Source organism: Cheilinus undulatus, linkage group 14 (genome assembly GCF_018320785.1).
Source record: "Cheilinus undulatus linkage group 14, ASM1832078v1, whole genome shotgun sequence".
Classification (NCBI taxonomy): Eukaryota; Metazoa; Chordata; class Actinopteri; order Labriformes; family Labridae; genus Cheilinus; species Cheilinus undulatus.
This window is the reverse complement of record NC_054878.1, coordinates 31,192,688-31,207,371: the sequence shown is the minus strand read 5'-3', so window position 1 is coordinate 31,207,371 and position 14,684 is coordinate 31,192,688. Positions and strand designations below refer to the sequence as shown.

At 37.3% G+C, this 14,684-nt stretch overlaps 1 protein-coding gene across 2 annotated transcripts in view; it reads left to right on the top strand.

Moving 5' to 3' along the window:
- LOC121521526 (glutamate receptor ionotropic, kainate 2-like) overlaps positions 1–14,684 on the top strand; it is a 136,361-nt gene that overhangs the window by 30,743 nt on the left and 90,934 nt on the right. The window contains exons 2-3 of one of the 2 annotated variants that reach the window (XM_041805585.1): positions 6,464–6,631; positions 9,863–10,120. In XM_041805585.1, coding sequence (XP_041661519.1) covers positions 6,464–6,631; positions 9,863–10,120 — 426 coding nt within the window. Of the gene's footprint in view, positions 1–6,463; positions 6,632–9,862; positions 10,127–14,684 lie in introns of both variants that reach the window. The other variant, XM_041805584.1, reaches the window with a different exon arrangement.

Genomic DNA, 14,684 nt, shown 5'->3' with positions numbered 1-14,684 from the left:
CAGTTTAGAGAGTAACTTTAGTTGAGTAGTAAATATTTCCTAGTTTCTAGTAATTACTGAGGACTGTAGTCCCAAATATATGAAGTATAACTTCAATGTGAACTGTAGAACATGTTTTTACATTTTAGTCAAACTCTTATGAGCTGCCACACATTTTCCTTATTACTATTCCTCACGCTGCATGTCCTTGAGTGGTTAATGATGAAGTAAAGAAACAATTTTTAATTGAGCTTTTTCATGTAAAAAGTAGGCCTTTAGCCAAGCTCATTTATAATTTTCCATCAAAATACATTTAAATATTTGAGCAAATATTAAAACAGGAATGGAATAACAAAGAGGTGACTCCCTCCCACATTGCTTCTTCATTCCCACTTTCCACAAAGGCTTTCTCTCTCTCCCTCCCTCTCACACTCATATTACACACACTACACATACACACACTAAGACACTCAGATCAGCAGGCCTGTTTCCTCGTCGGGGTGATTATCCAGCTCATAACTCACTCAGAGCTTTCACTTGCACTATAATTCACACCAATCCCAATGATGGCGGCTCCATAATTCACACACACGCTGATTATCTAAGCTGTAACTCACACACCTCCAATCAGACGGACCAAAACACCGAGCCGTTAGAGGAGGATGGACAGATAAAGATGACGGAGAGTTAATAGACAATAGGTGAGCCAAATTAACAGTTAGCTGATGTTTTTGTTTGTTTTTATTTATGTAAATTACTGAGACAGCTCTATGTAAGTCATATTCTAGTCCTAGACAAATTGACCCATGGACTCACCAAATTTCTAAAATTTGTTTTGTATTATATTCTTGTTGTCTTGTCTTGTGTCCTCTCATATTGTCTATTTGTCTCACATCTTAGCCCACTTAACCTTTATTTATCAAATCATATAATATGGTATCGAATGAGAGCATATTCTTACTTTTGTACCGCAGTGTATCATACTCTATCTTATCATACCTCATTGCACCTTATTTTATTGTGTTGTATCTTATTGTATCATACCCCATCTAATGATATATTGTATCACAGTGTGTCATATTGCACAATTTCACAATGTATCGTATCTTATCTTTCCGTATCATATCAATGAATGTATTATTTAGTAATTTATTGTCTTGTTTCCTGCCTTATCATGTATTATATTATGGGCAATAGTGAATTATACTTTATTGCACCCTAACATAATTCAACGTGATGTAAGGTAACATAAGGTAAAGTCATTTCCCATAACTAAGTATAATGTAAAATAAAGTACCATAGTGAAATGTAACCTGACACAATGTACCACAAAAATATAAACATACTGTTAAAATGTAAGGAACTGCAATGTTGGACAACGCAAAATAACAGTATATAGAACTGTCACATGACATGTAGCAAACTGTGAAAACATAATATACTGATGTATAACACAGTAAGGCAAACCCTTACACAACATAGTGTGATAAACTGATACATATTATGGTTTAGCTAACTGTAAAATAACAAAGTAGAGAGAACTGTAACATAGTGTAGCAAACCAAAACATTATATGGTGTAAATAGCATAGTGTTGCGAACTGTAACATCACAATGTGTAGCAAACTGTAAATCACAATATATTGAATTACACAGTAAAGTAACAAACTGTAGCAAACTGTAACTAATTTTAATATCACAATGTGAAGCAAACTTTGAGATCACATTGTGTAGTGAACTGTAACACCACATTGTGTAGTGAACTGTAACATCACATTGTGTCACGAACTGTAACATCACATTGTGTAGTGAACTGTAACATCACATTGTGTAGTGAACTGTAACATCACATTGTGTAGTGAACTGTAACACCACATTGTGTAGTGAACTGTAACATCACATTGTGTAGTGAACTGTAACATCACATTGTGTAGTGAACTGTAACACCACATTGTTTAGTGAACTGTAACATCACATTGTGTAAGAACTGTAACATCACATTGTGTAGCGAACTGTAACATCACATTGTGTAAGAACTGTAACATCACATTGTGTAGCGAACTGTAACATCACATTGTGTAGCGAACTGTAACATCACATTGTGTAGCGAACTGTAACATCACATTGTGTAAGAACTGTAACATCACATTGTGTAGCGAACTGTAACATCACATTGTGTAGTGAACTGTAACATCACATTGTGTAGCGAACTGTAACATCACATTGTGTAGTGAACTGTAATATCACATTGTGTAGCGAACTGTAACATCACATTGTGTAGCGTACATTAAGATATATTGAAGCAAACAGTAAAGTAACATACTGCAAACTGTAATGTAACAAAGTGTGACAAATTCTAACAAATATTGAAGCAAAGTGTAACATGACATTGTGTAAGGACTGTAACGTAAAGTAGAAAAGCAAACTGTAATGTAGCTATGAAGCAAAATGTAACATAACAAATTGTAGCAAACTGTAAAGTGACATAGTGAAGTGAACTTTAACGGTACATTGTGACGCGAACTGTAGCTTTACATAATATTATTGAACTGTAATGTGGTATATGTCATTGCATAGTTTGCATTATTTTACATTGTATCATATTATAGCATTGGATTATATCATTTTTGTGTAGTATGGTGAGCAGTAAAATATATTCAATCACATCAAATCATGTCTCTACAGTAACCTCTTGCCATAATTTTGCTGATTTATGATGCGTGACATCTCTTTGGAAATAGCAAGTAACCCTATTTGGACCTGACTTAATTGCTCCTTCTGTGTGTTCTCAAAGGTATATGATTTTCTTTTAAACCAGCATGTGCAGTGTGCCAAAGAAAATCTGATGAGCGTAACTTAATACCCTTCTGCTCATTTTCATACTCTTTAACAGGCCAGTGGAGCTCGGTCCACTCCCTCGGGGCAATAGTGTAATAATTATCTATTAGGTCAGGCTGACATGATTCCAATCATCCTTAATGGTGAATCTCAGGCTATTCGTTCCTTTTGGAGATTAATGTGCCATTTTGGTGAAATGAAATGCCATGAATAGCAGCGTGTTCACATCACGTTGCTGTATTTCAGAAGGAATGACACATGAAAACCTAATTATTATCGCTCAGTGACTGACAGTGAAGATCTAACATGGTGAAGTGCCTTTTTAAGTTTTCTTCTCTCCTTCACTCCATTTTCTACGATTCTCCTTTGGACTTCAAATGTATAGAAATATAATAGAAATAGCCCTATCATAGAGCTGTAACATGGTGACAATGATAAAGCTCACTTTCCTAAGTTAATGACATCTTCTTTGCCCTCCTATACTTCTTTTCTATCACTCCCTGAAATGGCCAGCAGCTATTTATAGCCTCCCTGTCTATTATTGTACATCTCTCCCTTTTTCTCCACTCTTTAAAAGTGCGTCACTCTCTGTCTTTTTCCTCTCTCAGCCTCACTTTTTTCCCCTCGCTCTCTGTAATTGAATCGATAAACAGGCTTTAAACTTTTTTTTTCTCCAGGATTTCGTCAAACCGGCTCTCTGTCCTTAGAGAGGACGGGAGCCGTGGACAGACTGCTGAACTCTGCTCTCTACTCTAAGTGTGTTTTTCTCTCTCCCTTTTTTTCAAAGCAGCTCTCACGACCCCCTTTCATCTTTTCTCCCTCCTCATTCATTCTCTTTTAAGTTTGATTTCTGTAAAAACTTTCTCAGGGTTTGGTCCACCCTCGAAGGTGTACTTTCTTGTTGTGTGTATTTTTAAAGGTTGAAAGAGGTTGCTTGACTCTACGCCTGTTTATCACACAAATATTCTCTCTTTAATATGCTTGATTCTCACACATACACTCACAGATCACTACGTTAGGTATACTTATAGAGCCCACCCGCCCACCTACTCTGGTTCTGGAAGTAAATGTCCCTTTCAAATCCTCTGTAGACATTTTGTAAAATCCTTATATCAACACTTCAACTGCCTTAACTAAGTAAACCACATACCAGCTTACTCATGACTTTAAAACATTTGATTCAATGCAAAAATGAGAGATTCATAAACAGAGAAAAAGGCAAAAATACATACTATGTACATATATTTTTACAAGTCTTAAGGAACTACACATCCCACAATACACTGCAATTCCTTTTACTCGTTCATACATGGTTTGAACCTTCATTCTAAATTTGTACATTTTGTTACACTTTTTGTAAAAAAAAGAAAAGAAAAGAAAAAAGAAAAAAAAATGGTCAAAGTGAGAACAGATTTTGGCAAAGTAAAGTAAATCAAATAAAAATATTTAAAATGTAAGTAAACCCCCAGCTAAAGGCTTGATCTGCCCACCTCAGCAATGTGAAAAATGCATTAAGAATGGTCAGTTTGGTACTGAGGAGAGGGAGGGGAAAAGGACAGGGTTGTCCAGATGGGGCGGGAGTGACGGTGACGTCCCCTTGCCAGAAAGTGACACAGAGTCCCGCAGCACTGCTGCCTCAGAGCGATCTTTTAAGGTGGAGGATTTCCCCCTCCAGAGTCCCCTGAAGCAGGCTCTCAGAGCCGAGGCAGTGCAGGTACAGGAGAGGATGGGAGCGGTCTCTGAATGGTGAAGTTGGTTAGAGACGGTAACGTTCTACCTTTTATATCAAGTCTGTGACTGGGAAACCTATGTCACATAAGCTGCACCTTTTCAGAAAAGATTTTTCAAAGCAGATGTCTGTTTGAGCTAATTAAAAGTCATAAAATGGGGTATCTAACTATGATACTTGGTTAGTTACTTGGGAGTCAGATACTTCAGTGTACAGATGAAAAAAATGTTAAAGTGTTCACTACCTCTTTAAAGTGTTTCTTTTTTACATTATTTGTTGTAAAAAAAAACTAAATTATATTGGCCATGGCTGATCTATGAAACCAATAAAGGGTAGAACATCCAAGGGATGAATTATTTTTAAAGGCACTGTAAACACTCCAGACTACAAGAAATATAGAGTTAGACCCCTTATAGAGGGAATGCATGGGACATCACAGCAGCATGAGTCTCTGACGTTCCAGATGCTGAGTGGAAGAGAGCTCAAACTGGTGATAGAAATCAATGGAGAGCTAGCAGTACACAGTGGGATTTCAGCTGAAAATTGCAGTCTTTTTTAATAAGTACATTTTGACAATGTTCACCTGGTCAGTACAGATCCGCTAATAAAATACACAATATTTTCCACCATGTGACTGGCTAATTAGATACTTGCATTAATGGGCAGCTGAACAGATGTACCTAATAAAGTGGTCAGTGATTTTATTTACCTCCTACAACATGAATTCTTCTAGTCATGAATGTGTGAAAAAAGTCCTTACAGTTTCATAGATGATGTCTAAATGTATGAAGTATGTCCTGGCATGTAGAATCTGGTGAAACACACCAAAAATGACCTTAATATGGAGTCAAAAAATCCAGTCTTCCCTTCTTCTTTTCTTGGCAAATGTCAGATGAATTCAGGTAATTTATTTCTCGACATAATCTGTAAATGAGCCCATTTGTCGCGCCTTCGTTTAGGATCCTTCACAGAGTTGACGGCCCATCTGGAGCTTTCATTGTTGTTGTTCAGCCCGACATAATTGACAAGTCTGATGGGAGCTGTTTTAAGTCGACAACACCTCACTTTGCGCGGGTAATTATATCGTCTCACACGTGCAGCGGGACAAAAACAGCGTGAATTGTTTGCTTTTTCTATCGAGGCTTTTTTCTTTGTCAATTAATGAGCAATCGCAAGGTTCCATTTTCGTACATCTGAGAGGTAACAAAATATCTCCGGCAGGCGCAGCATGGATCTCTCATTAGGATGCTCGTCTATGACAATTTTACAACAGAGTGGAATACAAAGCAGGATGATAAAAATGTGAACTCATGAGTCGATAGTTTGAAATGAGTGTAATTTAAAAAATGGGAGTGATTTATCTCTATTTCTCACTTGATTTCTTCCACATAACCTCTGCCTTTTCCTAACTGTAGTGTTACTGATATTCCCATGGTTTAAATTCTTTCTACATTCCTCTTTCTGCTCTCTTGTCTCCACTCCCTGCGCTCCTGTTCTTTTTTTTTTCTCCTCTGCTCTCCTCTTACTTGAGAAGCTCTGAAATCAATGGGACAAAATGGAAGTGCGAACCTTTCTATCAAAGCGGAGCAGTGGGAGTTAAAGAAGGGCAGTCACCCCTGAACTCACCTCCCCACGTAACTAATTGCCTATAATTACACAGTCGACTGCCACAGAATGCAAATCAGACGAGATCCGATGGGCTAATCCGTACTGTAAATCTGTTTTATGTCACTGTGCGACGGAGCTGTGGAAAGCACACAGCATTGATAATACCACAGTATAAATACTGAAATGATAACACTGCTTGAACAGTAATTCCCAGCTTCATATCGATCATTTACCACATGACACTTGTGTTTAGGAATCTCTCGCAATTACAGGAGTGTATTCAAAAGGTTCTTCTTTTTCATCCCTTTAGGAGGAATATTTGAATCCATTGAGAGTGGCCCCTCTGGAGCAGAGGAACTCGCCTTTAAATTTGCCTTGAACACAATCAACAGGAACCGCACCTTGCTCCCCAACACCACGCTGACCTATGACATCCAGAGAATAAACATCTTCGACAGCTTCGAGGCCTCCAGGAAAGGTGAGTCTAAAAGCATTTTCATTTCATCATTTCTGCTGCTTCCTGTGAACACGTCTCACGGTTTCTTGTTATACCAAGTTAAAACGCGTTCAGAAAAGGAGAAATAAATGTATTCCTTATTTAGATTAGCAGTAGATTGAAATTTACTCTGTTCATGATCATTTAATAAATGCTATTTCTAAATCATATGAATACATTCAGAACTCAATTACAACATGTTCCTGCAAAGTAATTTAAAAGTCTGCTATTGACTGTCTGCTTTAACAGCTCACAAATTATGTAAATTGAACATTAGCTACCAAAGATTGGAGACAAACACAGAAAGTCAATAAAGAAAATCACAGTCTGTGTCTGAAATCACTTTCCGTTAACTATAGTGCACTTCATTTATGGTTACTGTTTTGTCACTCAGATATTCCATCAGTTTCTTTGACCCTTTTTAGCTGAACGCATAAACACAGAATAGAAGAAGAGGTTCGTATTAAAAACCAGACAGGGCCTATCAAGGGTTGTCACCAAGGATGTGAATTCACCATATCTAATAATGAAATTCTGTTTAGATTCTGGGGTTCACGATCACTCACAAATCAATTTTTGATTCCAATTCAAACAGTTCCTGTTAGTTACAAAGAGGTCCTTACTTAATACGGATCTCTTCTAGTCTGCTGTGCACTAAGAGGATGAAACTATTTTTTTTACATTAGAATAAATAGAATGATGATTTATATTTTCATTTTATGGAATAATAAGAACATGAAAGTTAAGTAGTTTGAAAAATTAAAAAAGTATTTAAAAAAATTGTGAGATAGTAAGCCTTGATTATAAGATAGAGCCAAGCTTGGCACATTCATGTGTCGTTCAGCATCCAAGGTCAAGCTCGATGGCATCTCTTTGTCTGCGCTTATTCATCCCTGATTATTCCCCATGGAGACCACAGGTGGTCTTTTAGCCCTTGGAACATCCACAGCACAACCAGACGGCTCGTGGCAACCCTACTACCCTCCAATACCCAAAGCTGTGCTTACTCGCCACATCCACCCTTTACTTTTTTCCTAAGGGTGTGGACTTTGTTTTCTTTTTTCAACAGATTATATCCCCATGCCCGTGGTAGTATAACAGGACATCCAGAGCACAACTGTGGTTGTGTCAATCCTCCTTCCTGCCCAATAGTGCCCTGAGGAAGCTTACTCGCCACATTTACGCCTTACTTAAGCCTCAATTTTGCCCAAACATGACTAAAACCTACTGTAGGCATAGTTCTGTACACTGGTTTACTCCTCCTCTTACCTGGGAAATGACTAAATCCAAAGCGCATCCCAACTATATTGTTTAATGAAAATGTGATGGGCTGTTCATAGACAGTACAGTTTGTATGCCAGACACACTTTTACATACTGACACTTAGAGCTGACACTGCTAATGCCAGCAGCCTGACTGTCAAGCCAGCACAGACACACCTCTTGCTGCATTGATGTACAGTTGAAGGGGAGCATGAAAGAAAATAACATTTTTTTTAATCAAATCAAAGAAGTTCAGAATGAAGAAGTAATATTAGTGAAGTCTGTTGTGAATCTATTTTTTTCCAACACCTTACATTGTTAGAGTTTACATTTATAAAATATTGCAAACATTAAAAACTAAGCAACATTTCACAACTGAGAAAAGAAAAAGGTCAGCGGTCTAATATAGAAGTAGATTATGTATAGAGCGGTTTTAGAAGTTGCCTCGCTTTAGCTCCATTAGTTTTAGCTAAAGCTAACATAGTTACATTAGCTACATAATAAACATTACAACATAAGCTAATGTAGCTAAGATAGCTTTAGCAATATGAGATTTAGCAAATGTAGTTAAAGCTAATGTAGCTATGTGTATCGTGTATTTCCCTTTGAGTTACACAGTACAACATCTGCTGTCAGACTGTCAGGCTAATTTCGGCAAACTATCGTTACAAGAAAAGTACATTCAGTATCTCTAAATGGACTTATTTTTGACAGCCCAAGCATTGTTGAATCCTCTTACATATATTTCCACAGTGTGTATGACAGTATTTCATAACATGCCCCCTTGATTTACTAATCATTAGGACTAATTTCAATAAGCTCACATGCCAGCATCATTTTTAAGTAATAGAAAGTATTTCTTATTATACAACAATTATAATGCTAATTTAGTTAGCATATATATATATATATATATATATAATGATAATATACATTTTATTTATAGGCACCTTTCAAAACACCCAAGGACACCGTACAAAACAGATAAAAAAAAAATGGCAGTTCCAATTACATTTTAGCATCAAGCTAATTAACACAGATGTACAGTACATCCAGCTATGAAGTGCATTGCCAACATATCTGCAACTTTAAGATGGGACTTAGTTGCTATTTTAACTTCCAGAACTTTTATATACAATCTGTTGTATGGGATTTTAATAACTATTCTAATCAAAAGAGCCTTTTTATACAAACCATCCCGATTACATGCTGTTATAGTGGCATAAGCTTCAATGATAACAATAATAAGGATAATGATGATAATAATGGTAATAATAAAGCTCTGTCCTTGAAATCTGCTAAGAATCTGATTGCATGATGCTCTAATCTTGAAAGATATAAAACTCTTAACTGATGTTGGCAGATTTGTCAACAGCATCTTTATGAAGTACATTACATTACTGTATAAAGCCATCAAGACAGGCTTGACAAAGTATCAAGGGAAAATTTAAAAGCATTAACAGGGTCTTTGCAATAGGTTGCATGCAACCTCGAGGTATATGATAAATGTTTAATGCTTATCTTTTCTCATAAAACATTTACAGAGCAGGTTTCTTTGATATCATCTTTAAAAACCTGCAATCTTACAGCCATGTTTTCCTTGCAAGTAGTTTTCTTCTAGCCTGCCTCTACCAGACTTTAATGGCTACTTATAATCTCCATGGACAAGTAGAGAAGGGTAAAACTAATGTCAGGAATTTGTATCACATAACGCTTTTGTTCAACATCAATAAAGAATGAAAAAAGCTGTCAATGGGATAAGAACCCAAGTCAATCACAATGTACTAGCTAATTTTAAATAGATTTTTTTCCATGTAAAATAAAAGTGGATTAAATTTTTACTCATAATTTCTTCATAAGATGAATTGAATGATATTTACAGCATTTATTCTGATTTCTTTTTGTTTGCTTGAACTAAAATGACATTTCTCATCCCCTTGCTTCCCTCCAGCATGTGACCAGCTTTCCCTGGGTGTGGCGGCCATTTTTGGCCCCTCACACAGCTCATCAGCCAATGCGGTCCAGTCCATCTGCAACGCTCTGGGAGTGCCCCACATCCAGACCAAGTGGAAGCACCAAGTGTCCGACAACAGAGACTCGTACTATGTCAGCCTGTACCCGGACTTCTCGTCCCTCAGCAGAGCTATCCTCGACCTGGTGCACTTCTTCAAGTGGAGAACCGTCACTGTTGTCTATGACGACAGCACAGGTACAGGTACAGTCAGTGTCTGTCTTTATCTTTCCTATTAGTGCTTGCTTCTTTTTTGCATGATGAGTGTGATCATGTTAAAAAAAAAAACCCTGCAGCTTCTCACGCCCTAAAAATGGCACCAGGTGAACTAGAAAAAGGAGCACTGCTGCTGCTCCGAGTTCAGCGAGTGCTTTGTAACCTGTCAAGTTAATTCAGAAATCAATAGCTTACTGTTCTGCCTCAGTCCTGCAGGTGCTGCCCATGTCAGTCTTCCAGGAGAGTGAGCAGCAACAGCAGAGGAAAAAGAGAGAACCATGCTACCCAGAATGACCCAATGTCTCTTCAGATTAATGCAATGCAGAACTGTAGTATGTGGGGGCCTGACAAGCGACATTAATAACAGGGAGAGACACTTGATCTCTGAGGGTGGCTATCAAATGTGTCTGCGAGCCATTCCGGCTGTCCTGTGACTTTGTGGAGTGGCGCTTAATATACGTTTTAAAAAGCTGAGGCGTATTTTAGCTTGAACGAAGTGATATTTTTATGAGGTAAAACATAATCACTCCAGAGAGATAACAATATTCAAATTCCCTTTTGCAATTTATGAACCATTTGGAGTGATGTGGTTGACAACTTAATGTAAGTAAATGAGAACGAGTTGAGAGGAGGTTTTAGACGGGTTTTATAATGAATTCGCTGCCAGAGCTGAACAAATGAATATTGTCTTGTGGTTGACATCATAAATTCTGCTGTTGAATAGAATAACTCTTAACCCTTTTCTGCTCTTTCTACTAAATTTAAGAGATTTACTTCAGAATGGTCCTAGAGACTAATTTCACTGTCAATTTAATGCAAATTTAAATACAGGCTATTCAACAAAAGGTTAAAAAATTCTCAGAAAACAGCCCAAATTGAGCCCAATCATTTCACACAATTTAATTCAGAACTGCAGCCATTGAATTTACTTTAACATGGACAGTGAGCTCTGTCTCCCTCCATCACACCAAAGTGAAGCCAAATACTCCTGAAATGCGCACTGACATTTCAGGCTGAGGAAAAACTTTTGGGCACAACAGTGACGCTGTTTGTTTTGCTTTAATGTGGTGCCACATTTGCAAGGAACATGCATTTGTGGGATGAGCAGCAGAGCTGAGTATGTGGGTTGCACCCATGAAAAATTAGCCAAATCTTCTCTACCAATGCCAAACAGCTTATTTTGCTGTAGCTAAGCTAAGCTACCCCTAGATGCTGGCAATCAGGTGCTTAATTGGCACGTCATGCCAATCAAGAGTCCAGATTCTGCCTACAACAGTGTGAAGAAGATGCACAGAACACTACTCTAATTGCTGCACCAACGTATTTTGGTGGAGGCAGTGTAATGGTAATGGATAAGCAAGGCTTGTGACCACTGGAAGTACTCTCAATGCAGAGAGATAATGAGATGACATTCTGCAACCAGTGGCAATTCCATATCTCTAAGGTCTGTGACTGAACTCTGTCCTCCAAGATGACAATGCTCACCCCACAGAGCGGGGTTTATCAGAGACTACCTCCAGAATTTGGGAGTGGAGAGGATGGAAGGGCCTGCCAGCAGTCCTGATCTCAACCCCACTGAACACTTGTGGGATCAGCTTGGGTGTGCTGTTTTGCTAACTTGGAACAAATGCTGGTTGAAGAATGGGATGCCAACCCACAGCAGTGTGTGTGACCAGGCTGGTGACCAGCTTGAGGGTAAATGAGGGTTGCATTAAATTACTGATTAAAACAAACCATCTTTGAAAAATAACACTTGGATGATGCTAGCTAAATTTAAAGACACATTTTTGGGTTAGACAAAAATATGTTTGACCTACATTTTAACATCATAGTTTCAACTATGTCCCATCTGTTAACATGGAGAAGATTGGATGTGACCTATATTGCAGCCAGCTAGCAGGACGACCTCAATTTTTGCTTTTGGTTCTACTCCCACTCAAAATCTACATAAATTCCCAAAATGTAATTAAAAAAAGACTTAACATTTCTGTAAACATTGTTTAGCACATACCACAAGTACCCCCCAAAATTCCTCATATATTCCCCCACATAATAAAGCTTAAACATTTCAATAAAAATGTCCCCTAAATTCTACAGGAATTCCTGAAAAACTTCAAGCAAATTAAAAAAATTTCACAACAAAGCCCCCCCCCCCCAAAAAAAATACATTTCCGAAAACTCCATGAAAATTATGTCATATTCCCCGAAACATCCAGAGAAATCCCCAAGAATTTACTAATCATTTTCTCAGTTTTCAATGAAAATACTTACAGATTTCAAATCAAATTCCCCTTCAAAAAGTCAAATCAAGTTCCTGAAAGTTACAAATACATTTCCCAAATTTCCAAGAATATTTTTGACTTTTTCCAAGCAAATTTCCTAAAATGTATTTATTAAAAAAAAAAGAACAAAACAAAACAACCAAAAATGGCCTAACATTTCTATAAAATTTTTAAGCAAATTATTAAAGTCTAAATAAAAAGTTCCCTAAAATTTTCCCCCATATCCTCATATCATAAAGTCTAAAAAATATACAAATGTGTTACCCAGAGTTCCATGAAAAATGACAGAAAATTCCCCAAAACATCCAAAGAAATTCCCAAGGATCTACAAATCATTCTCTCAATTTTCCATGAAAATACCTACAGATTTCAAATCAAATTCCCATTCAAAAAGTCAAATCAAATTCCTAAAGTTACCGTGGATCCCCAAATTTTGAAGATTATTCTTGACAATTTCCAAGCAAAAATAGTTTAAAAATACAAAACCAAACAACAAAAAATGACCTTACATTTCTGTAAAAATTTTAAGAAAATTATTAAAGTATCCACCTTATTCCTGGGGCCGCTACTGTAAATCTGAATATGGGCGAAACTTCCGATGCTAAGGCAGAAGTACATAAATACATGTATTTTAATACAGCAGCTAACGATAGATGCTCACTACGAACAACAGTTGTTGATAGGAATTCACCCAAATTTGTAAATATTAATATATTTTTGTAATCACATGTTCACATTGTTTGTTTTGTAAGCTGTAAGTAAATAAGGAGGGTACCACATTATTTCTGGGGGTCTACTGTAGCGAATGTGGGTGGAACTTCTCGTACAGTAACAATAATAGCAAAACGCGATTCTTCCAAGGGTTTACTAAAGTAATTTAGCTTCAGCAGTGGTGGAATAAGGATTTCAGTAACCCCACAAACTAGAAATGTTATCTGAAGGTGGTGTCTAACTCAATTAACAAAACGAGATCGTCTATTACTATACTGATACAAAGCTAATAAAGTTAGCTGTCTAGTTTATCTGAGGTAATGTCATCATTTTGTACTCTTTAGTAGAGGGTGGAGAAATAATAATATTATCCCGTTTGAGGTGAAGCAGTCGAAAGTTGCATATTTTAATGTCCAAATTGCTCTAATAATCACGTTTCACATCTTGTAATCAATGCAAAGTCCCATTTATATAGAAGGGACCGGAAGTTGCACCCATATTTCATGCAAAGAAACATGTGGACTAGGAATAATGTCGATACAATAAAAAGCCTAAAAGATTTACAAATACGTTACCAAGAATTCCATGAAAAAATTCCCCAAAACATCCAAAGAAATTCCCAAAAATTTACAAATTATCTTATCAAATTTCCATAAAAATACCTAAAAATTTCAAAGCAAACTCTCTTTAAAAAGTCATATAAAATTCCCCAAATATAAAAAAAACTTATAGTTTCCATAAAAATTCCTGAAAATTCTACAGAAAATTATCCCAACACTTCAAGCAAATTATTCAAACTTAGATGGACATTATGGACAATTATCTTAAGAAATCCAAGAGCAGATGTTATTAGTATGGTGTGGGAAAGCCAAAATGTAATGTCCTTATATGTACATGCAGGGTCTCAGGAGGATATACAACTAATCTCCATTTCTAGATGAAATTATTGCCAAACTGCTACGGGCTACGAGATGCCATCATTGCACTGAGCTTGATTACATCTGGGTAGATTAAGCTAAGATGCCCCAGCAAGTGGCTGGTTGCTGCCTTAGGAGGTTGCCTTACAGCTCAGCTCAAAGTTTTATTGGGCCTGAATTGATGAAAATATAAAAAACTATTTGAGTAGACAAGAAATTCTGGTGCAGACTAGTGTGGGTGACAATGTTAAACGGTTTAGTTGACTAATCATGCACACCCCTGCAGCTATTTTTCTTCCTTTACTTTCAGATGCCTTGTATTAATTTCAGTAAAATCCTTCCTCACCCCTGTGATAACCTCTGATGTTATCCCTGTGACTCGTCCCACTTGCCACATTATTCTGACTCATCTCCTTGACCTCTCCTCACTTCCTGCCTGGGAGCTCGGTTACGTTAACACCCTCATTCTCCTGCAAACTGCCCCTGTGAGATGCCAAAAGGTGACCTCTCACCTCCCTTCACTGTCAGAGAGGAGCGGCTCAGGCCTCCTCAGCGGACAATTTCTGTTGCAACACACCTGACGCTCTGAAAAGTGTGACAGCTGCATCGCTGCATTGCTAGCCTCCTCCCCTCCCC